At 37.7% G+C, this 24178-nt stretch overlaps 1 protein-coding gene across 1 annotated transcript in view; it reads left to right on the forward strand.

The window, feature by feature from the left end:
• Positions 1–24178, forward strand: part of KSR2 (kinase suppressor of ras 2) — a 340057-nt gene that overhangs the window by 248377 nt on the left and 67502 nt on the right. Inside the window, exons 11-14 of the mRNA XM_018554273.1 lie at positions 3283–3324; positions 6391–6454; positions 11028–11076; positions 11946–12313. Of these exons, the coding sequence (XP_018409775.1) occupies positions 3283–3324; positions 6391–6454; positions 11028–11076; positions 11946–12313 (523 nt within the window). The remainder of the gene's footprint in view (positions 1–3282; positions 3325–6390; positions 6455–11027; positions 11077–11945; positions 12314–24178) is intronic.

The following is a 24178-nucleotide window of genomic DNA, read 5'->3' on the forward strand; positions in this document are numbered from 1 at the left end:
ATTGAATGTAGAGAAATGCTGGCTAATAACTGCAATAAACCTAAATTATTCATTTTTGGAAATACTAATGCATTTTGGGAACTCTTAATCAAACAAGTCCATACACTACACACATACTCTTGTCACGGCTTACCTCCCTCAAGGAGTGCATCCCCCAATTTTTCAGATTTATATCAAAACTTATTCCTACTCCTACTGTTCCAGTGCTACTGCATATCTATGAGTTCCATGTTTTGGAAATGATCCCCAATAGATGACATCTTCCTTCCCACCCTCTTCCCCTCAGCAGGACTGAGATATTTTGCTCAAACAGATAAAGTTAATCATTACCTTATATCTTGTGAGACATTTATTAAGGGGCATATTTATAAAGCAGTGAATTTTACTTTTAAGAAATATTCTCTGGTGGTGAATCAATCAGTGTAGTTTAAAACGCATGCACCAGGAAGATTCACATGTAATGAATGTTTGGTAAATGTCATTCCCTGCTTTGTAAATATTTCCCTTAGAAAACACTGGGCTGATGAGGAAAACAAGACATTTTAGGAAACATTTTTTGCCAAACATTTGCTCTGTAGTTTAATTTTATCCCAATGACTTACAAGAGATAAACTAACAACCTAACCCATAATCTGAATAGTAATACTGCTGTGTGTCCTGCGGAGGATGAATCTTCTAGAAATATATTAGTTTTGTATAAAATTTTGGCTTGGGTTGAGCAGACGTGTTTGTAATTTATCATTTTATATGGTTTATCATTTTGCTGCTGGGATAAAGCTTCCATCTGCTGCAATGTTTATTTTTTGGCTCAAAAGCTTTTCAGTATGTTTTCTCAGATTGAAATTACTATAAAAAAGTGATCGTAATCTAAGTCTGCCTCAGTGTCTCCTATAAGAAAATCGAAAACATAGTTTTCATATGCAAACAGGAAAATTAAGCGGAATGAGGATTTCTCTTTTTATTAACTTGTATTTTAATGACATAAAAACTTGTACTGATATAAACAACTACATTTGTACCCAAATGCAGTATACCACTGCTGATAGGTCATGCTTTAGTCCCCTGTCACAAAAGTATACATGAGGTTATTCAATAATGCAAACTACATATTGTACATAGAGTACTCTCCTCTCTCTAAAATTATATAAGATGAGCGCGTGTGTGTTTGGGAGGTAGTAAACCAAGTCACTGCTGGGAGAGGTGAGAGAAAATCAAAGTAAAAGTGCCTTACTATAAACTTTGAACTACTCCACAGTGCCTGCAGCTACAGAGGTCAGTGATAGCATGTTTTCTAAGGCTAAGTTTGCCTTGTGGACCATGGTTCATGTTACACCCATATTCAGGGTGTACCCTGAAAAATGGCAGAGTCCCCAACCCCTCACCCTTACCTGCCACCCCCTTCCTTAACTAAATTGTGGGATTCTTCTCCCCACAGGCTCTGGTCACATCTGCCATCGTGATAGCGGGACTTCTAGTTCTCAATATGGTACAAGTGACATCACAGGGTGTGGGGGGCGGAAAAGTCCGCAGGAGCCAGAGCATTGCACCTGCGATCTGCTGATGGCAGCTGCAATGCTTTGCAGGCTCAAATGCAAAAAGTAATAAATGCACATTTTTTTCTTTTAATAATGTGTGTGCATGTAATTTTTTTTTTTTAATCTAGACTATACCTTTAAGTTAATTCACTACTCTTAAGGTGATGTAGAGATTTGAATGTCCTAGCAACAGTTCTAATTTAAGTTTAGATTGTAAAGGAGACCAGTGGAATGTTGTCTTAGCTAATATCTATCCATTGTCCCTCTTTGTTGATGTACGGGCATGATTACCTTACATAGAAAATTTGACAGAAAAACTGATCTGCTCTTTAACCCATTACCCTGGATTGATAAACATGGGCACATTAAAATGTTTTGCCAACTAGATTGTGATTACAAGCTCTGTTTCCCTACAATTCTTCCTCTGGCAGATGCTAAATTCAGCAGAATCAATTGTCTCATAAGTGCTAAATATAGTGCTAATTTGCCAGGTGATATGAAAATTGTTCACAGTTGAATCTATCTATTGTTTTTTTGTTTTGCATACAAAGCAATGTTTAAAAGATATTGAAAAAGTTATAATCGCACTTTGAAGAACTAAAACATAATGGGGAACATTTATTATTTATGTCGGAGCAATACATCAGATTTACTACAAGGTTACAGCTTAAAGTGACACTAAACTCAGGAGTTAAACCTCAAGAATGCATTAAAGTCCCCCAACTATTAACAAAAATGTACTTTATTTGTATGTCACTCATTCGTAGATCCCCAAATCATCTCTGAATTGGTGCTGACACTGTCCTTCCTGCTGGAGGGTGGCTACTTTTGTTCCCTGGGTGTATGGAGTGGTGACTACTTTACAACATACACCCAGGGAACAAAAGTAGCCACCCTCCAGCAGGAAGGACAGTGTCAGCACCAATTCAGAGATGATTTGAGGATCTACAGCCGAGTGATATACAAGTAAGATACATTTTTGTTAAAATTGCATTTAAGAATCTTAACTATTAAGAATTAACTTCTGAGTTTAGTTTCACTTTAAGTGATGAATCCCTCCCTCAGCTGCATAATCTAAAACTGCGACAATATAAAACCTGACCCTGATCAGATCTTAATTAGGCCCTTTTCATGGGTGGCATCTGCTTCAATCAGCAGGGGATCAATGAACAAATCAGAGCAGATTGGAATGGATGTTACTTTTGTGACATCCATGTCTATTTGTTTTTTTCCTCCATCCTATAATGGAACAAAAAAACAGACCCATGTTAGGTCTATGGGTAGGCTGACCGTCCATTTACATCCTTTTACCTCCAATCCATCACATTTAGGCCAAAAAAGGGACTCTTTTTATTTATTTTTTTTGCACCCAGACATACTCTGAGGTAATCAAATGTAAACGGACGCACTTCTATTTATATCCGCATGCCGATAGACTAACATTGAGCTTCCAATCAGATCAGCCTGAAAAATTGACAGGTATATATAATAGAAACAGTCCTGTGAAAGAGGCCTAATGCATCTGTTCTGAGTAAAAATCTGTTGCTTCTTCAGTAATAAATCTGTCTGAGAACTTTGCACACTGTCACACTTGGCTGTCCAGGAATACAAACGCATAGGACTATAAACCTGTCGCAGAGACTGTGCTGAATGTCCCCCAGTAGGCTTTATATATAACGCTTTTCTTTTTTATGTTCTCTTTTAGGGTCTAACAGTACGTCTCATGCCTGTCCCTCTTTGCTGCAAGGTTCTCATTACTACAAGTATAAACAGCAGTTCATATTTCCAGGTAGGCTTATTATCCAAAACCAAAACGTTTTTTTGTGATGATCTTTACAAAATAGAATATAGGATATCCTGGAGATTTTGTTGTGGCAGGTGACATTGTTAACTCATTAGGTATAGATTGGCTAAGCAACAGAAACCCCTCATTTCATTATCAATCCTTTCATCTCTGCGTTGCTTTTGATCAATATTTGAATGGCATGCCTTGAATGGGTCATGCATAGTTACATCCCATTCTTCTGCTTTGGAACTCCTGCCTTCATGCTTGATGTGTTCAATGTATTTCTGAAACCAAGTTTGCAAAGATATAACACCAGTTGTATATTACAATTTTTTTTTTTTTTGTACGGCTCAGCTACAAGTGAGGTTTTTAATTGTTTAAAGCTAACTGCTAGACAGATATAAAATACAGACATTAATGCAGGTCTGTATTGAATAATACATAATTTTTAGTAAATATGTCTGTATTCATTTATTGATACAGAGAACAAAAAACATCATGAAAAGGAAAAGTCTGTACATGTTTAAATATATTGATTTTAAATGCAAACAGTGTTAGTACTGTAGTACTCACCCTCTAAAGCTGGCCATATATACAACCTGATTTCTGCACAGTCTCTTTTAGCTTTATCAAAATAATGTAAAAAAGGGAGAAACCTAAACAACCCTTTGAATTTGTGTATCTAATCAGGCAGGCGCTCATACCACATAGTTGTTGGCAGATCTAGATGAGATTGTACAATCAGATTCTATAGTGTATGATCACCTTTGCAATCAGTGTACAGCAGAGGTCAGATTTAGAGAGGAAGAAGCTGTACAAGAAACTAGAAGAAGTGTTTATGCCTGCAAGTAGCATGCTAATAAAAGTAGAAAGCAGAGTGGCAGAGAGATGTCCTCATCACTGTGCTGCATATCCTTCACTGTCCATTCATACACTGGGGGCAGGTCCATGCCAGACTGGGCTCAGAGGAAGTGGGTTGAATGATACTGACTGTCATTCAACCTGGTAGACTGAGGACATCTAGTGGCAGAAAATAAATACTTTGGGGGACAGCTCTAAGTGACTATTGTGACTATTTTTGTATCTATTTATTGGCTATTAACCTTTAAATACATTTTGACTAGAGTCCTGCTATAACTTTCCTGTTGGCAGATATCTAATTTACAGCTCACCAAATGAATGAGTTCTACTGAACCGAAGGGGTCCTGGGGCCGAAGCTAGCCGAAGGATCAGCCGAAGCTACGGCCAGATCCTTCGGCAGCTTTGTGAATAGACCCCAATATGTTGGTACTAAGAGCTTGTCATGTCTCATGTCATGTCACATCTAATGTGTAGATGAGTTCCATCTTCACGGATAGTCTTATCCAGCTTTTCTCAACCAGGATGTCATGGCACCCTTGTGTGCCTTCTGGCTTCCTCAGGGGTGCCTCAAACTTTTGTGGTAGTGGGACTGTGATGTTAAGGAAGGAATTCTTGATTTGAAGGGGGACATTTCAATGTGTAGGGGGAAACCTACTTTTTTTGTGTGTTCTTACGTGGGGTCCCCCTTAAAATCTATGCCATTTTAGACTGGGGTGCCTTGAGATTTTGCATACTTTTAAGGGGTGCCATGACTGAAAAAAGATTGAGAAATGCTGGTCTAGTCTGATGTTTTATAGCAGAAGCTTGGTGTACTTTACTGGTAAAGCCATTCTACTTCATAATGGAATTGGAGCAAATGAAGGGAATTTTTTTTTACCGTGGATTGCCAGCATATACAGTGCACTAGTGTTTAACTAGCAATAAAACACTGTGTGACAATTTACAAAGTCCCAGGGTCTTGTCTTATAAAGGTCAAACTTGCGCTACCAAAGTATCCTGTAATACATACACAGCTCTAATAAGCCATTTGATCTCTTATGTGTTTACAATGAAAATGAATATTGATTTTAAAATATCTAATTGAAATTCTTGGAATAATGAACATTTTGCTGTATATGCTACAAAATTGTGAAGAAATACGTTATGAATAATGCAAGAAAGTTGAATGTTAAATAAACATTCTCTATACTCTATGTACCTTGCACTACACTTTTCAGTGATGTCTATGTTATTTTTATATATAATAATTGTTTATACTTTTGCATTTAGAGAGCCCTCTTTCTGAACTATAAGGCCCCTTTCACACGGACTGATCAAGAGAGGATCACCGCTGTGACATCCGTGTCCGTACAGTTTTTTTCCTCCATTTTGCGATGAAGGAAAAAACTGCAGTTACCATATGCCAGTCTATGTGGATTCGGATGTAAACAGACACATGTCCATTTACATCAGATTACCCCCGATTCCGCACGATCAGGTCTGGCGAAACGTAACACTGTTCTGATCATTTTTCCAGATCCAGCCAGAGGCAGGGGTAACCGGGTGTAAATGCATTATCTGCTCCTGGATGGGGAGTGGAGATGCAGTGCTTCTTACATGAACCCTCAATGACTGTCACCATAATCCTCTACTGTAGCAGGCTGAAAAGTCAGGCAACTAATTATGCACTGTGTTTGCAAACAATCAAAAGCCCTGTCATCACAACTTCTACAGGAGGGCTGGGTATCCTAATGGCAATGTTGGGATCTGCAGCTGCAAATGCATGCCACAGTGCACCTTTAAAACAACACTAAGGTGGCTATATTGGGAGAAGAGTGTACACACTAAGGAAGGAGCTTGGCCCATGGGACCTTGTGGGTCCTCTTCAACTTCTAAAAATTAATCTGACCCCCCTATTATGTTATAAAGAAGGTATACAGTTGGATCATAATTTGGCTAGTAGCCAGTCCAACATTTAAGATTGTTTAATAATAGGTAACAGTGGCTTTGACCTCTCAGAGCAAAGCTAAAAGTTGCTCAAAAAAGTTATGTTAGCACATGTCCCCTTTCACAGACAGTTTGTAAATACTGTGGATAAGTGAAGGACCTGTAATTGTTTTCCTGATGTACTGTATAATGTTTAAGTATAATAAACTTTGTTTTGTAAACTTTTTGGTATTTGTCTTTTTTGTCTAATTATATTTTTGTATTCTTCCTTCTTATTTGTAGATGTTGTGCCTGAAGTCCCTCCCCGAGCACCCCAAGTAATCCTTCATCCAGTGTCTAATCCAGGGTATGTGCACCTTTCTTCTATCTACTGTAGTCAGTTAATTGAGGTTTACACAGCTGGGAAAAGTGGAAGACCTCTCCAATAAAGGAGACATGCATAGCGTCTAGGTACCTCATCATCTACCCCTGATTGCGGTGACCTAGAGCAATCTACAATTATTGATTTAAAACAAATCAATGTAAACACACTGTTTTGTTTGCTGCAACATGAATGCTACAGTATGTCTTAACAGTCATCTTAAATGAAGGGTTGTGTGAAGGCTAGTTCATCATTACAAATCAAATAACATTTGTCTGATAGACAAAACAGACTACAAATCAATGTTTCAAAACATTACATGTAAGTATCTTTGCCAAATATTTTTGCAAAATTATGACAGTCAAGACATGAAATGATGGGAAATCTTTACTGCTACAAAACTCTTCCCAAGTTTATCCAAAACTAAAGAAGTCTTTGCTTGAGTTTGGATAACTTGCATAAATTGATTTTATAACATTCAAGACCTTCTGTATGCATGATGAGAGAACCCTCAATATTTTGCCTTTACACAAAATTAAAAGTCATGTGTTTGTCGAATGTCAGTGAAATGTCTTACCAATTCCGTTTTAAAATGATGTAACTTTGTTTTCTCCACTAGAAAATGTTGCCGGTGTTTTCCCTTATCCTACAATGAGCCCAGCTTATTTCATTCCCCAATGCAATTTAAAACATTTGCAAAGGTGCTACCACCGTATTCAAAAGTGACATCAGATAAAGTTGGGATCAGTTGACAAACTTAGGTGTAGACTTGTAGATTATTTTACAGCCAAATACATTGGTATCTTAGCCTTAGTTTAGATCTGCATTTACTATGATGCTGCACATGTGATCAGCTATAACAAAAGCCATTTGAGGGCTTGAAAGTTTAGTTGAGAACTGACATAAGTACCCTGGCAACTGTGTCAGTTATTACCCGTATGAATGTAACAGAATGTAACTGTTTTGAGAAACAGTTGATTTGGTGGATTTACTTCCTCTCTAAGACATATTAAGTGGCGGCACCTTAGTAAGCCAAGACTAAATGAAAACTCCATGCAAATATTAAAGACATATTTAAAACCAGTTATGTGTTTAATACTAAATCATTAAGCTATAATACTGCCAGAAAACTGTCCAATATCATTCTTTATTTTATAATTCCAAACTCCCTTGCTTATCAAAAATCTCTATAGAATCTACCATATTTTAAGGTACTGTTATCTGAAGGTAGGAGTTTTTAAGAGCTTGCAGGTTGAAAGGAACAAAGGGAGGCCCCTTACAATATGGTGGTGCACCTGTATTTCAACGATATACAGTATGTAGCTGCTCTGACTGGAGTCCTAACTCTACTACAATGGGCCCTCATAGACCACCAGGGGGGGCAAAGTATGAGCTTATCTTCAGCGTCAGTCAAAGTTGTTTTACTAGCATACCTATTGGTTGTTATGCCTTGGTGGACACAGGCCAAATGTTCTTTTTCTCCTTGTTAAAACTGCCCTCCACAGTTACCTCCTATTGTGTGCTTATTTGGTCCTTTAGTCCTGAATTCTAACTTGAAATGAAAAATAAGAACCATAACTATATTTTTACACTGCTAGTTGCGGAAGTAAAGTTATTGCTTAGTATCAGTATGGCAGCTCCAGAGCCCAAATACTATAAATATGCTTAAAAGCTGTGTGTCCATCTTCTCAGCTAATGATGGAAGCATAAAAAGAAATTTAGTGTTTAGCTTCAGAGATGAAATAAAATAACAGACATAAATTAATCCTCCGGCAGAGTGCAGTGTGGGCAGCTGTATAAACAGGAAAAATAAAATGAATTGCCAATAACTGAAGCTCTTGTTTCTCTCATGTTTTCATTTACATCTAGTTTCATTCACTTAGCAAGAATTCAATATATACAGAAAGTAGGTAGGTAATTCATGTGATTGTTTACAAGGATTTTCTTTTAGTTTACATAATTAATAAGAAATGAATGTGGTGCAATACAATAGCAGTGAAAGCAGTATTTTCAATGTAATCAGAGCAGATTGTGTTGAGTGTCCCAAATCATTTTTCTATTAAGTATAATAAATAGAAGAGAAAGTGATCTTTTTTCCTGAATTATACAAATTCATGAAGACTTGATGTATACATTCAGGAGAACCAAAAAAATAGCAATTTGCTGTGGATTTGCCTGGTTTTCACAGCTTCAATAAAAAGTGGTATTTTTTATTATTAAATGTACTTTGCCTTTGTAAAATAAAACAAGAACCAACTCCTTATGTCTCACTTCACCCCATCCCCTTTCACTGTTAAGTCTTACAGTTAGGACCTGTTGTTTCATTGTTCGTGAATTTTAAACATAACTAATGATACGCACAAATAAATGAGAATTGAGGCTGAAAAAAAGTGATTTTTATTTTTCATTTTAATTATTTGCGAAATACTCTCAGACTTTTCCAAATAACTTTTGTCTATATTCCCATTAAGATAGTCTGTTGAGTTTTGTGGGAATATTCTTTATGATGCACAAAGATCTATTAAGGTCTTACTGGTAATCATGTTTATATGCCAGATATGTGCAGTGCACCTGAAAGGAATGCGTCATTTCTTGTTTAAGTGACCAGTAATGGAAAGAATGCAGCAAAAAGAAATGAATATGTTCCATAGATTATGTGTATTTATTATATCTTGAGCTAGCCAGCTCTGTTGCTCTAAGCCAGCTCCTAAATACACCTGTCTAAAGCCAGTAATTATGTATATCTTCTCTAAACAGTAAAGCTGCTTTTTCATAAGCTGTGTTGGCCATGGCTCAAATTATTATGCTATGAAACATAAGGTTTGTAATGAAGTGTCTTTTTAGCTCAATCTGGAAATGTAGTATAAATCATTGCAGCCTTAGCTCAGCAAGGATTACATATTGTATGGTGCTCCATTAATATTTTCTAAGCAGGGTATCCATTGCTTTGGTCTGATTGGATGACCTAGGCTATTCTACTTAATTCCTACTAATAGTAAATACCTTCCTAAACTGCTCAAAGGGGTGTGTTTTGCACTTATTGGAATAGTTTACACATTTCTCCCCTGCAAGCTTAAATATATCTGCATTTGCAATAGCTAATTCTTAGGGCTTGATTGCTGTATAGCGACAGGCCCCAACATATCAAAGTAACCCCTGATTTCATGTTCCTTGGGTAGGCTATATGCCTGTGGAGATTAGAGTCTTTCCTTATAAAGCTTTCCAAGTTACTACTACTTAGAGTACATAGAATACTTTACATCAATCTCTTTTCCAAAGGAATCTAATGTCTGTACAACAATCATGCTAACGCAAATCAATACGGGCTCCCCCACTGGATCATATCATTAACATGGTAGTTTTTTGTGCATTAAAAAAAAGTTTTCTAATGGAGAATAGGACCCCTTGTGAGAAATGAACCAAAGACTAGAGATAAGCAAATTTCTTCGAATCCACATTTCCAGTGATTTTCTTTGTTCACATCCACCAGGCCACCAGTTCTTAAAAGTAGGGATGCACAGATACCAAATAAGTGCATCCCTGTTTTAATGTATGATTTGTTTTATGTATGATTTGTTTTATATATAGATATCTATATACATATAGATATCTACAGGTGAAACTCGAAAAATTAGAATATCGTGCAAAAGTTAATTTATTTCACTAATGCAACTTAAAAGGTGAAACTAATATATGAGATAGACTCATTACATGCAAAGCATATATATATATATATATATATCTATATATATATATATATATATATATATATATATATATACAGTATATACATACATACTTTATATATAAATATACATATTTAGGATGCACAGATACCATTTTTTCCAGACCAAGTACAAATACAGATACGTATCAAAGTACTCACAGATAGAATTACTGATGCCTTTTTTTTTTTCTTTTAATGTCGTGCGATTGTTTTTCTAAAATAATACAGACTAATAATTTCAGGACAGTGGTGGAGTGCCAGGGGCCAGTCGCAGCTGCAACCATTGCGACCCTGATAGTTCTCGTGAAAATGCAAAGTATTGGCACCGATACAGATACTGGAACATCCATACCTAAATGTACCCTGTTTATAAACAGAATAAAACAAAACTACAGCCTCTAAATATACCATGCCAATGTATAATAAATCTAGGCTGGCCTTCCCTCAATAGACTAAGTTTGCATGCAGTTTGTCATTTCGAATTATCATTCAGTATCATATCAGTATGTCATTTCGAGGTGACATTGTTAGGATACCTGCAGTGTTTACAATAGAACATTAAACCCTCAGCCGTGTTTTATCTCTGGGGATAGAAAATCACATTTGGAATAAATCAGCTTATATATAGGAGTTCCACCTGTGTATGTAGCTTTTGGCTAAGGTTTTACTTTAAATACACATTTTCACGGTTATTAAACATTAGCTGTTAATACTTCAGCCTCTACTACATAACTGTATGCTATCTAAGTTTCCTTCCTTTAAATTTCCCAGTTTTGATGAGATCGTAATAATATCAGTAATTATAACTGAATTTTTTATTATTTATTCCAGTAATGAAGGAAATCCATTACTTCAAATTGAAGTGGAACCAACATCTGAGGTAAGATAATCAAGCTATTTAATTAAGTGGAGAACAACAAAATGTTCTGTTATTTTCCTGGTCTGTGGCAGTTTGTAGCACGACCCACTATTTAGTCCTTTAAGTATTACTATGCAAATGGACTAGCTATCATAAGTATCCCTGTCTGATGAGAAAAAAAAATCTAGACCTGTTGTCCATTTAGCATGACCATAATTGTATATATTTGTATGTAGGAGGTCCTACACTATTATGGACTTAGCACTTAAAGGTCTATTTATTGTTACACAACTTTCACAGGATTTGATTAGAAAAATGTGTGAATCTGGGGTAAATGTTGTATGAATCTTGGGTGAATCAATTAATAAATAGGCCCCTCAGTTTTCTCTTTAGTTCTATTCTTCTTGTATATGTGTTTAAATAGATCAATATTTTGCCAATATATCGGTTTTTGGCAATGCTTTTATCACACCCGTGTTTTGAGCTCTCAGGGAGAGCAAATGGAAATGTGATTAGGTGCATCTAGTAATTATTAACATTCTATGTTCTTGTAGTGGAGAGCAGAGGTTGGAGGAAGGGAAATATTGGCCAATGTGCTGCTGCCATTGGGCATTCTTTCTCTCTTATTTTGCCACTCCTAAATTAACCTTTTACATGAACAAAAAAAATTTGGGAGGTGTATACAGCGCCAAACACATTACATATGAGTAATGGTTTATATTCCATTAGCTATAGCCATACGCAATATAATTAATTAATTGGCACTGTCATTTAAGAAATCAAGTTCTATAACTAAAATAATCCTTCCAATTCAATATCTGATAAAAATATAGGTGGTTGATAGACGCTAATATGATCTAAGTTTCTAATCCTTAATTTAACCATATCAGAATGAAGAAAGCAATGAGAAAGCAGAAGAGTCGGAAGATGACTTTGAGGAAATGAACCACTTGTTGCTATCAGCCAGAAACTTCCCCCGTAAAGCCAGTCAAACCAGCATATTCTTGCAAGAATGGGACATCCCATTTGAACAGCTGGAAATTGGGGAGATGATTGGCAAAGGACGCTTTGGGTTAGTGTACCATGGACGCTGGCACGGAGAGATAGCAATTAGACTTATTGACATTGAACGGGATAATGAGGACCAGCTAAAAGCATTTAAACGGGAAGTGATGGCTTACCGACAGACGCGACATGAGAATGTGGTACTCTTCATGGGAGCCTGCATGAGCCCTCCTCACCTAGCAATTATCACCAGGTAATCATTTTCATTTTTATTTTGCAAGTTATTGTTATTATTATTATTATTATGTATTAGTCCATTTATAGGCTTTTTTGTTTTCTAATTTGTTGGCTCCTCTGCCCCTTTTGATGTCTGCAGTGGTTTTATTTTTAACTTACATTGTAACGGGACACTGGAAATTCTTTTCATAGCCACTATAGGACATATCATAGGGACTACAGCGCTCTTCTGTTGCCTGAGTCAGGAGTAGGGATATAAGAAGGTGCCCAGAGTCACTTCTGCCAGTCTTGTCCATGGCGATGTCAGTCAGAACACCTGGGGTGGAAATAGCATATCCAGTGCTGCGTAGCATTAAGAAGAAAGGTTTTCAGTGGTGATGATGCTGAAAACGTCGTCCTTTAACTGCATAAAAAAAACAGCAGATATTGTTCAGCACTCTCAGGACTGGCTCGGGTATGGTGTTACAATTACAGGTGGGCAGCTCTGAAGACACAGGTGAAGGGACCCTATGAAATGACAAAAAAAAAAGGAAACAAAGAACAACAAAAAGTGCTCCAACATCCACAACTGGATGTAGAAATCTGATTAGTAAACTGATAACTGTGAATGAATGAAATTAATCAATCAATCTACTCACATGATGCTGGTGGGAAGCAGGAGTTGTGCAGCCTTGATTGAGGATGAGGTATAGGCTGCGGTGTCCAGTCGGCTGTGTTTGGGATGCCGTGTATGAAGAACGGAATCGCTGAAATCTTACATTTATTTATTTACTTTTTTTATACTTAATTGCTATCACATAGAGGGTCTTACAAGCACCCTATATGAATGCGTTCTAGCATACTACGTTATGTAGCATGCTACATAATGAGTTGTCGTTAGGAGCACCTTCTTAAAGTGACAGGACTAATCTGCGTACCACAAAGTCAGTCTGTGGGAGGTGCCAAAATTATTGTTGGTTGGTGGGGGATCAAATACTTATTTTACTCACTGAACTGCAACTCAATTTATGACATTTGTATCATGTGTTTTTTTCTGGATTTTTGGTTGATATTCTGTCTCTATCATTTAAAATACACCTATGATAAAAATTATACATCTTTTATTTCTTTGTAAGTGGGCAAACTTACAAAATCTGCAGGGGATCAAATCATTATTTTCCTCACTGTATAGTTTATCTAAACACTTGGAATAACAATATGTACAGTATGTGATTCAGTTTAAGTAAATAGAAACAATTAAAAAAAATCTAACCACTTAATAGGGTAACAATGCTGCTTCTGCATTCACTTTATAAAGTGGCAGCATTTTCACCCCTCTATGAGTGCTCCTGCACAGAACTACAAATGGTTGCTCTGACATACAGTCAACATGTCCAGCATTATCTTAGGTCAAGCAGATCATTGTACTGCCCACAACAGTGTTACTAGGTCTCTCCATGCACTGCACACCCAGCCTCAGGAAGCACTACAGTGCTTAAACCATAAAGGATGTAAATAAAATAAGAATTATAACTGAGGGCAATACATCTTGTAGCAAGTAATAGAATTTAAAGGAACCTTGATCTTGCTATAAGTGAAAGAATTATGCAAAACTTTTGTTTTATGGAATAATTGAAGTGCTTGATTTGGACCTTTTTTTGTCATGCTGATTTGCATAAAATAATACGTGTGCAGGGGTTCTCCAGGCATTCTTGCAAAGATTATTGGGTTTTGCTAAATGAGAGTCCTAGACTGGGGCTGTTGAGAATGCCCCACTAACAATTGATGAGCTAACAGGTGCAGATATTTTTGATGAGAGCCAAATCCATAAATAGGAAACAATTGTTTGTGTAGGTGTTTAGACACAGTCATAACTGAGGTATAAGGTCAGGGCTAGTTAGAGAAGTGTCATCTCCCTTTTAAATTGTAAGCCCTCAGGGGCAGGGCCCTCCTTACCATGTTGTCTTGATTTGTATTGTGATTGTAATGTCTTCCCTATATTGTAAAGCGCTGCACAAATTGTTGGCGCTATATAAATCCTGTATAATAATAATAATAAACAGCAAGGTTAAAGCAGGTTTCCAACAGATGTAAAACAGGAACAGCAGAGAAGAGCAAGCTTGTAACCAGAATAGCAGTTAGAATTCACAATACAGGATGTAGATGTGTAATCAAGGACCAACAGGAAACTAGGCTGTCCTACTGCACCAAGCCTACATTTACAACCTGGTGACACCTCTAACACACTGTAGCGTTCCAGAATTACAGTGACTGATGTAATCAGTAAATAGTGCAAATACACTCTAAACAGCAGTATGCTCAAGCCAAAGGAAAGAAGCCTATTTTGGAAACTGGTCCTGTAAGCAAATTAAAATATGACGTAAGTGTAAGCAGCAACTTCATTTTCAGGGACATTAAACTCAGGAGTTAAATCTTAAAAATGAATTCAAATACCTTAACTATTAACAAAAATGTATCTTATTTGTGTATCACTCAGCTGTAGATCCTCAAATCATCTCTGAATTTGTGCAAACAGTGTCCTTCCTTCTGGAGGGTGGCTACTTTTGTTCCCCATGGTCCCTGTGTGTGTTGTAAAGTATCCACTGCTCCAAGCTCACTCCCGTGATGGACTACAGTCTCAATACAAATAGGTAAACCAAATGTGAGAGTGTAGTCCATCACTGGAGTGAGCTTGGAGTGGTGACTACTTTACAACACACACAAGGACTATGGGGAACAAAAGTAGCCACCCTCCAGAAGGAAGGACAGTGTCAGCACCAAATCAGAGATAATTTGAAGATCTGCAGCCGAGTGATACACACATAAGATACATTCGTGTTAATAGTTAGGTACTTGAATACAAAAATATAAATTTCCATCATGTGACCCTTCCTGGTGACCCTTCAGGAGTAAAGACCATTGATCCAATACTGAAGTCCAGTCCTGCCACAGACTGGTCTTCTTGATACTCCTGAAGTATTTAGGACCCTGTGTGGACCCCAATAATGAACAGCCAATGGGAAGTGTTCAAGTCACCAAGTATTTATATGGACATCTAATCGAAGAACCTTCTACCCTGCAGTCCAATAAAAAGAAGACCTGCCATGTTACATTAGTTCACATGTCATATGGAGTCAGGTAATTACTGAGGAAATTAAATATTTTTTTGCTCCAAGCTCACTCCTGTGATAGACTACAATCTCATGTTTAGTTAGCTAATTTGTACTGAGATTGTAGTTGATCATGGGAGTGAGTCTGAATGGTGGACTTTTTACAAAACACACAAGGACCATGTGGAACAGAAGTAGCCACCCTCTGGAAGGAAGGACAGTGTCAGCACCAATTCATAGATGATTTGAGGATCTACAGCCAGGTGATACACAAATAAGATACATTTTTGTTAATAGTTATTGTACTTGAATGCGTTTTTAAGATTTACCTCTTGAGTTTAGTGTCACTTTAAGGTGCAGTATATGCTCCACTAATGGTATACCATTTTTCACCCAGGATTATGGTTTAATAACAATCTGCTAAAATATTCTCCAATAAAGATGTTGTTTACAGAAGGATACAGAACAGCAAAAAGGTTCTACAAGGGTTAGTAGGTCATTAAGCCACTTAATATAAGTGAAAAATAATTTGGTGTGTCATAAATATCAATGATCTATTTGTACGATTCACCTAAGGGATTAATGTCTGACAGCTTTTCTCCTATTTGCTGATGAGTTGGCAAATGTCCCTATTCCTCTGTGAATGCTGAACATGTGTTGGGCTGGGAAATGCCTCTGAAGCTATCCCTTTGGGTAATGCCTGCGAAAGTGAGGCCTGATCAAAGACATACATCAAGAGCCTTCCTCGTTATGCTGAACACAGCAGGGGCATTCGCATGGCACTTTTTTTTGGACACAGAATCTGTAGAGAACAACCAGACTGACAGCTGCCCAAAGCAATGTCAGGTCTTTCATGTCACAGAGGAAATATATATTATGACCAGTGTCTGAGAATTATACATCACAAATATTATATATTTTTCACCTGCTGTGCATTATTTTTTTTTCCATTCCATACATAAGCTTATGACAATACAACCACCCATAGGAGACTGGCTTATTATTTCTGACATTCAGAAATAAGTGTACCATAAATTATGACATATTTTGAAAATGGAAGAATCAATTTTAATTGATGGAAAGCTCACAAGTGCTTTGCCGTGGTTGGGGAGGGGGAAACCACCCATTGCTAGCCATCGGTAAAGGCAAAATGAACTTTCTTCCTTATAACTGCAAGTGAATAATTCCTTTCTAAATTGTCCATATCTTTGTAGGGTTGTTTAGCAAACTGTCCAGTGAGAGATTGTTATGACTACCTTATCCATGTCCTGCTTTTTTTCATTTATAGCTCAAGAAATATGTGCATGCATGTGCGTGTTGTCTATAGCAAAATAGTAGGGCTCGTAATGATTAAAATTTTCGTGTTCGATTAATCAAATGTTTTTTAATCAATTAATTTCGATTAATTATAACGCACATACAGATCCAACTACATTGGCATATACATGGGGTCCATGGGAGAAGAGGTCAATTTAGCATAGCATGAGTCACTGATCTATGCAGAATTTTTATGAATAGGATTGTGTTCTAAACATTATCTTTTTGATATTTCAGTAAAAGTTTAATGATGACATTGTTTGGGCTGGTGTGTCTTTTTTTGCTGGAACTGGAGCGCTGAATTTGGGTACCGTAATGACACAGGGCTTTGTCATAATAGAAATAAATTTGGCAAGCCATGCTGTCAAATTCATTTTAATATTTAAAAAAGAAATACATTTCCAGCAATTTTCCCTGATGCTATTTAAGCTGATTTATGGGACCCCCATACCCCCTCTAACTAATTGCTGGGTTTAGTTAAAAAAACCTACCTACCCTTTTACTTATCTAAATTTGTGGTCATGTGACACTTCTGAATCTTCTCTCTTCGTCTCCGTCGTCTAACGAAGGTAAGGGGGGAGGAGTCCAGTGACGTCGATGTCACCGGACTCCTCCCCCCTTCCCTTCGTTAGACGACAGAGCCACTTGCGGAAGAGGGGAGAAGTTCGGTGAGGTCGATGTCCGTGACGTCACCGGATCTGCGACGGGACTCCCGGAAGACCCGAAAGCCGGCGGAGAGGTGAGTACTGATCAAAAAAATGTTAATCGATCAAAGAAATTAACGATTAATCAAGGAATTAATCATTAATTTCCACAGCCCTACAAAATAGCTTTATTTGTTTTTATTGATTAGCACTTACTGAATGTAATTACCCAATTAATTTAAAAAAAACAATGAGTAAAAAATAGTTTGTAGCAAAGGCAGAAAATAAAGTGATGACAGTGTAGTGTATTGAGTAGTTTGCCAGTTTTGACCATTTAAAAATATATTTTTAGCTGTGCTTTCTAGCAGTCGCTTATTTATGCTTTCTTCCTTGCTAAATTGGGACTGTTAATAAGATAAAGTATCCCCATAATGTCTCTTTCTATGCTGTGTGCTGGAGCCAGGGTTTTATACCCCTGCTTCTCTTGCATCACTTCTGATTACTTTAGGTGTTTTCTTAATGAGGCAAAGACATCAGGGGCTCGCTGGTGAGTCCACAAATAGTTGTAGTCAGGAGGATGCGGTAAAGAGGAGGGTAAAAACACTGCAGCAATTTCTGAAAACCATATTTTAGCATGGTCAGGAAGAAATAAACACGCAACACCAATATTGGCAGGATTACTAGGTATTTTGATAATTAGATAAAGGGGCATGTTTAATGCTGCAGAAAAAACTATTTTGGCTAAAATTGATATTTGCTGCACCACACATGATTTTGACTAGAATGTTATTGCCATCTGTATGGTAGTGTCTCTAAGAGTGCAATGTTTCAAATTTGGCAGTCTCATTAACATGCCATCTTTGTAACTTGGCAGTCTCTCTGGTAACATGGCAGTCTTTCTTGTCACATAGCATAGTTTTGGTTTAGGAAATGGAAAATGCTTTCAACTGTGTGACAAGCCACACCTGCTTTATAATGCCCCACTCCTTCACAAGAAATTATTTTCAGTTGTGCATAGTCTGCTTTGAAGTGACACTAAACTCAGGAGTTAAATCATAAAAATGCACCCTAACTATATACATTACTGGACCTTATTTGTGTATTACTCGGCTGCAGATTCTCATATCATCTCTGAAATGGTGCTGCTGTTGTCCTTCCTTCTGGAGGGTGGCTACTATTGTTCCCCATGGTCCCTTTGTGTGTTACAAAGTACCCACTACTCCAAGCTCACTCCCATGATAGTCTACAATCTCAATACAAATTAGTAAACTAAACGTGAGATTGTAGTCCATCATGGGAACAAGCTTGGAGCGGTGGCTACTTTACAACACACAGGGACCATGGGGAACAAAAGTAGCCACCCTCCAGAAGGAAGGACAGTGTCAGCATGAATTCAAAGATGATTTGAGAATCTACAGCCGAGTGATACACAAATAAGCTACATTTTTGTTAATAGTTAAGGTACTTGAATGCATTTATATATGTTAGTCCTGACATGTTTTGCTATCTGATGCTTAAGTTTTAATTATTCACAGGCTTGTCTTCTGCTTTTATGGCCAAGTTGGCATTGTACAGTGTTAGTTGTGTCTAAATGGAAGAAGCCAGTGCCTTTTTCTAATCTATCTTGCCTTCTTAAGTTGTAAAAAAATCGAGGTTCAGGGCCAAACACAGTAGTTTAGTGGTTAGCACTTCTGCCTTGCAGCACTGAAGGTCCCTGGTTCAAATCTATTTTATCAATTTTATCAATTCTGGCATTTATAAAATATAAGATGGAATGGACGGCATTGGCGTTCCTTAACTACAAAGAATGTCACAAAAAATGCAAACTAGTAATCCCGGGAAGCTAAAATAGAAAGAGAAGGGGGCAACCAAACTAATTAGGGGAATGGAGGACCAGAGCTATGAGACAAGGCTTCTGGAATTAAGGAGATTAAGGGGGCTATGATTTTCACGTATAAGATGTTCAATGGTGACAGCAACATTGGCAACAAACTGTTTGAGATTAACTCCATTACAAAAAGACTAGAGGCCACCACCTAAAGTTGGTGGAGGAAAAATTCCAGCACAATGGGCGAAGAGGGTTCTTTACAGTAAGAGCGGTTAAGGTCTGGAACTCACTGCCACCGGCAGTGATTTCAGCCAAGAGTGTAGATTTGTTCAAGAAACTTTTGGACAATTTCTTGAGGGACCGTAATATCCAGGGATACCAGTATCCCTAAGAATGAGATGATGCATGGACCTATATGGGTTGGACTTGATGGACGTATGTCTTTATTCAACCCCAAATACTATGTAAATCCAGGCCAGGTCACTATCTGCAAGGAGTTTGCATGTTCTACCTGTGCTGGCGTGGGTTTCTTTCCACACTCCAAAGACATGCTGGTAGTCAATAGGCTACTGTCTAAATTGGCCCTCATATGTATGCATGTAAATGAGGGACTTTAGATTGTAAGCTCCTTGAGGGCAGGGACTAATGTAAATGTGTAACTATGTAAAGCACTGTGTAAATTGTTGGCACTATATAAATACCAGTAATAATAATAATAATTCTTTGGTATACCAATTAAATTATTTAAACCAATTTGTTAAATCCCAGTTATAGTTTAACATTCCTAATACATAATTCCATTATAATATAATTTTGTTATGACACTTAGGGTATCACTATCGCTGTACCATGCTGGCTTTAGGTCACAGCATGTATCATAACCAGGATCTGGGGGACTTAGTGATGGAAAGCAGATAAACAGTTAACACAGCAACATAGGTCTATTACCACTTGTCACTGCCTCTCCTCATTGAGATTAATGTAAACCATCTAGCACTCATTAGGTGCAAAACTGTTAGGAAAGGTAACAGAATTTATCCATTAAATGGTTGCCTCCTCTTTATTTTGAGTACCAAGATTTGCGTATAAAATTGCATTTGTAATACTATTTGTAAGTGCAATTTAAAGCAGTAAGCCTATCAAATATAAACAAACTACAGTTGTCAAACACTCTAAAATGCAATGCTTAGCTCATATTTAATCCCCACACTAAGATGTGTTAAAAAGAGGGCGTAGTGGTAACTTTTGCTGCAAAGTGCAAAGTTTACTAAGTAATTTTACAAAGTAATTTTAAAGAACACTACAGGTGAAACTCGAATAATTAGAATATCGTGCAAAGTTCATTTATTTCACTAATGCAACTTAAAAGGTGAAACTAATATATGAGATAGACTCATTACATGCAAAGCAAGATAATTCAAGCCGTGATTTGTCATCATTGTGATGATTATGGCTTACAGCTCATGAAAACCCCAAGAACCCCAAATCCACAACCTCAAAAAAGTAGATTATTACATGCAATCAATAAAACAAGGATTGTACATAGAACAATATCGGACCTCTGAAAAGTACAAGCATGCATATGTACTCATTACTTGGTTTGGGCCCCTTTTGCAGAACTTACTGCAATTACTTTTGCACGATATTCTAATTATTCGAGTTTCACCTGTATACTGTTCGTTATCAAAGATTGTTAGACTGTCTGATGCCCACATATTGCCACACATGCAGACAAATGCAGTGCACATTTCAGCAGTTATATCCATTATCATTTTAATCAACAATTCTGATTTTGTGTATGCGTGTTATATTACAAAGTGCAGCTAGACTGCAGTAGTATGGTTAAACAAACAGTAATGCACAAAAACAAGCATCACTGAACTAATAGTGCTATTTATTTAAAAAAAAACAACTCAAATCAATAAGAACAAATGTGGAACTGTAGCCAATAGTGTATAATGAAATTCCTTGCCTTGCTTCCCTGGAGAATAAGATACAAAACCTGACTGGTCACTATGGAAACAGCTGTGCTTTTTAAATAAACCTCCCAAACTAAGTGGGATCTTGAACAAATTAGAACAGAAGGACATTGAAAATTACTGGTTGGGAAACTATGACTTGAGTTGGTCCTAGTGCACACTAGCGCCTTTTACTGCTCGGGAAACTACAGCAATGGGTTTTGACTAGGGATACACCGATACCAAGTACCGTACTCGGTACAAGTACAAGTACGAGTACAGATACTTTTCGAGCTCCAAGACTAGACTAGAGAAAAATTCAAAAGTTAGGAGGCAGCTGTAATTTGTAAGGAGCACACGGAGCTCCTGGGATTTGTACATCTCTTTTTTAATGTATGATTTTTGTTTTATAAATATAAATAAAGGGATGCACCGATACCATTTTTGCAAGTACAAGTACTGATACTGGCCCAAGTACTTACAAGTGCAAGTGCTGATACATTTTTGTTTATTGTCGTGTGACAGTTTTTCTAAAACAATACAGACTAATGATTTCAGGAAAGTGGTGGAGCGCCAGAGCCAGGTCCCAGCTGCAACCTCTGCAACCCTGGTAGTTCTCATGAAAATGCCAACTATCGGTACTGGTATCTTAAAAGTATCTGTGCATCCCTAGTTTTTACACCTTATAACCACATTCTGAAAACTTTCAGGTTCCATTAACACCTTGGCGTTTTTTCGCTCAAAGCTAAGTGCGAAAAAATGCTCAACACCTATGCATTTTGCTGCAAACAGAACGGTCCCATAGACGTTATTGGTCCCATAGACTTTCATTGGTCCCATAGATTTCAATGGGAAACTTTGTGCGATAAAATGTGCAAAAGCGTGTGTTTCCAGGCATTTCCCATTGAAGTCTATGGGACCAAAAAGCACCGTATTCTGCCAAAACGTAGCTCATGTACTTTTTTCAGTGACAGGCGTTTTTCTGTTTGTGACAAAACACTCAGGTGTGAACAGGGGCCATAGAAATGAATAGGATTTCTTGTCTTGAACATTTGGTCGCGCTCAAGACAAGCGAATGGGATTCCTTATCTTGAGCATTTTGGCGCACTTACCTTTGAGCGACAAAATGCCTAGGTGTGAACGGAGACTTACTTTCAGGTTAGAGCCTTACTATTGGAAAAATATTACAATTCTGAGACGCACCTAACAAACACTCTATTGTACAATATATCACAAAAAGATGGCAAAACACACACAATTTGGCTATTTAAACATTGTTTTCTTGTGTATATTTTCTTTTTCAACAGTGTCAGGTCATTGTTATTGGATGAATGTAAGTGAGATTGCTGGCCATCTTGGTCAAAACGGTGGAGCAGATAGCTTGTCTTGAGAACGTAGGTTAGTGGAATAGATATCATGGCTTGAGTATTGCTCAATGTTATTACTGTCATATGTTTAGAACTAGGTGTCCAACAGGTTGCAGCCACGCTAATATTCCTTCGGCAAAAATCTCAGTAAGTCTCCAAAAAAGTATGATCATGAATCATTATATTAAAAGATAAATAAGGAGTCAATGGAGCTCTAGAGCATGCACTTTATATCAGGCTATTAAAAAAATTATTTTATTTGCGCCAGCAGCTTTAATTACTTGCATCAACAAATTTGATTAACTAGACTTGTTGACTTTAGCAATTGCGGCATGAGGTGCTGACTGTATGTTTTTGTATACCTGTACAAAGAACTAGTAAGCATAAATATCCCTGTCCAGTTTGCATTTATTCTAAAGGTATCTTTATTCACTGAGAGGGTATACCTATACTAATGAATTTGACAGTAGTGTGCAAAACTCTGACAATAATGAGGGTTCACATGCCACAAAAAAAAGCCTGGCAGAAAGAGTAAAAAAAGGGGTTATTTCTAGTTGTTCTGTTCAAGAAGATGCTTTTTCTGAGCTGCTTTTCACCCATACAAGCCAAATTATTTACAAGAGCAACAGGCCTATTGGTTAGAAGGTTACAGATAAGCAATCACGTACTCAGGCCCTTTTAAATTTCAGTGTGTACAGCTTACCAGTGGGCAGGAAAGTTTGTGTTGTACATAGCAGTCAGCTTGGTGCATGTTTTTAAAACTTCCTGCTGTGGTTTTCTGTGAACCCTGTTGAGAGTCTACAACATCTGTCTGCTAGTTCTATGTTGGCCTGTCACCCAAGGCTGTCCCGATAATAAGACTGCCTAAGGCGGTTGCCTGAGGTGGCATCTCATTGGCTCATATGGGAGGGGTTGCAGTTGTGCCTGCCACCCCCTTCCTGGCCAGAGGCCCAGGTTGCTAAGAGCTCTTATTAACCTATGATGCTCTGGTTGACGTCCCGCCCAGCTATTGGCAACCAGTGACATCAGTGAGCTGGGCAGGACACCGGACAGACCCATAGCCAGAGGTACCGTGCATAACCCTTCCCCCGGTAACATGCACCTCCGGCAACTCCATCTCCTGATAGGCACCGTCACCCGTCCTTAGCCACAGGTGGCGAAACGTGTAGGGAAACCCCTGCTGTCACCCTCAAAATTTTCTATGTAAACCTAGAATATTGAATAGTACACTTAATGAGGGCTTGCACTGGGAAAGCTGTGCCCAAAAAGGCAAGCAGAGGGCAAAGAGGTAGTCACCAGTATTGCCTGTAGGTTCTGTGCAGCTGATCTTTTTATTAATGTACCTTGCCTCGTTTTGCACTGTCTGTGTGTTTTTACTGCCATCTTGGTAGAGGCAGGGCTTTGCTTCTTCATGTTAATGCCCCCCTTCCCCCCCTAATACCAATAGGGTATTGATCAAGCATCAGCAAGAGGGAGAACAGATCCACAGAATGAAGGAAGCAGAAGCAGGCAGATCCTTGCACTGCATTTTGTCAGGTACAGCTTTCTTTCCGCCATTCCATCCTCAGGACAGAGAGAGCAACAGGGTAGTGACAATATCAGATCTCCTTCCAAACCTTGTGAGACTAGCAGCTGCAAGTGACCTCACACTGAAGAAAAAAATAATAATAATAATCAT

Source organism: Nanorana parkeri, unplaced genomic scaffold (genome assembly GCF_000935625.1).
Source record: "Nanorana parkeri isolate BGI_ZX_2015 unplaced genomic scaffold, ASM93562v1 scaffold152, whole genome shotgun sequence".
NCBI lineage: Eukaryota > Metazoa > Chordata > Amphibia > Anura > Dicroglossidae > Nanorana > Nanorana parkeri.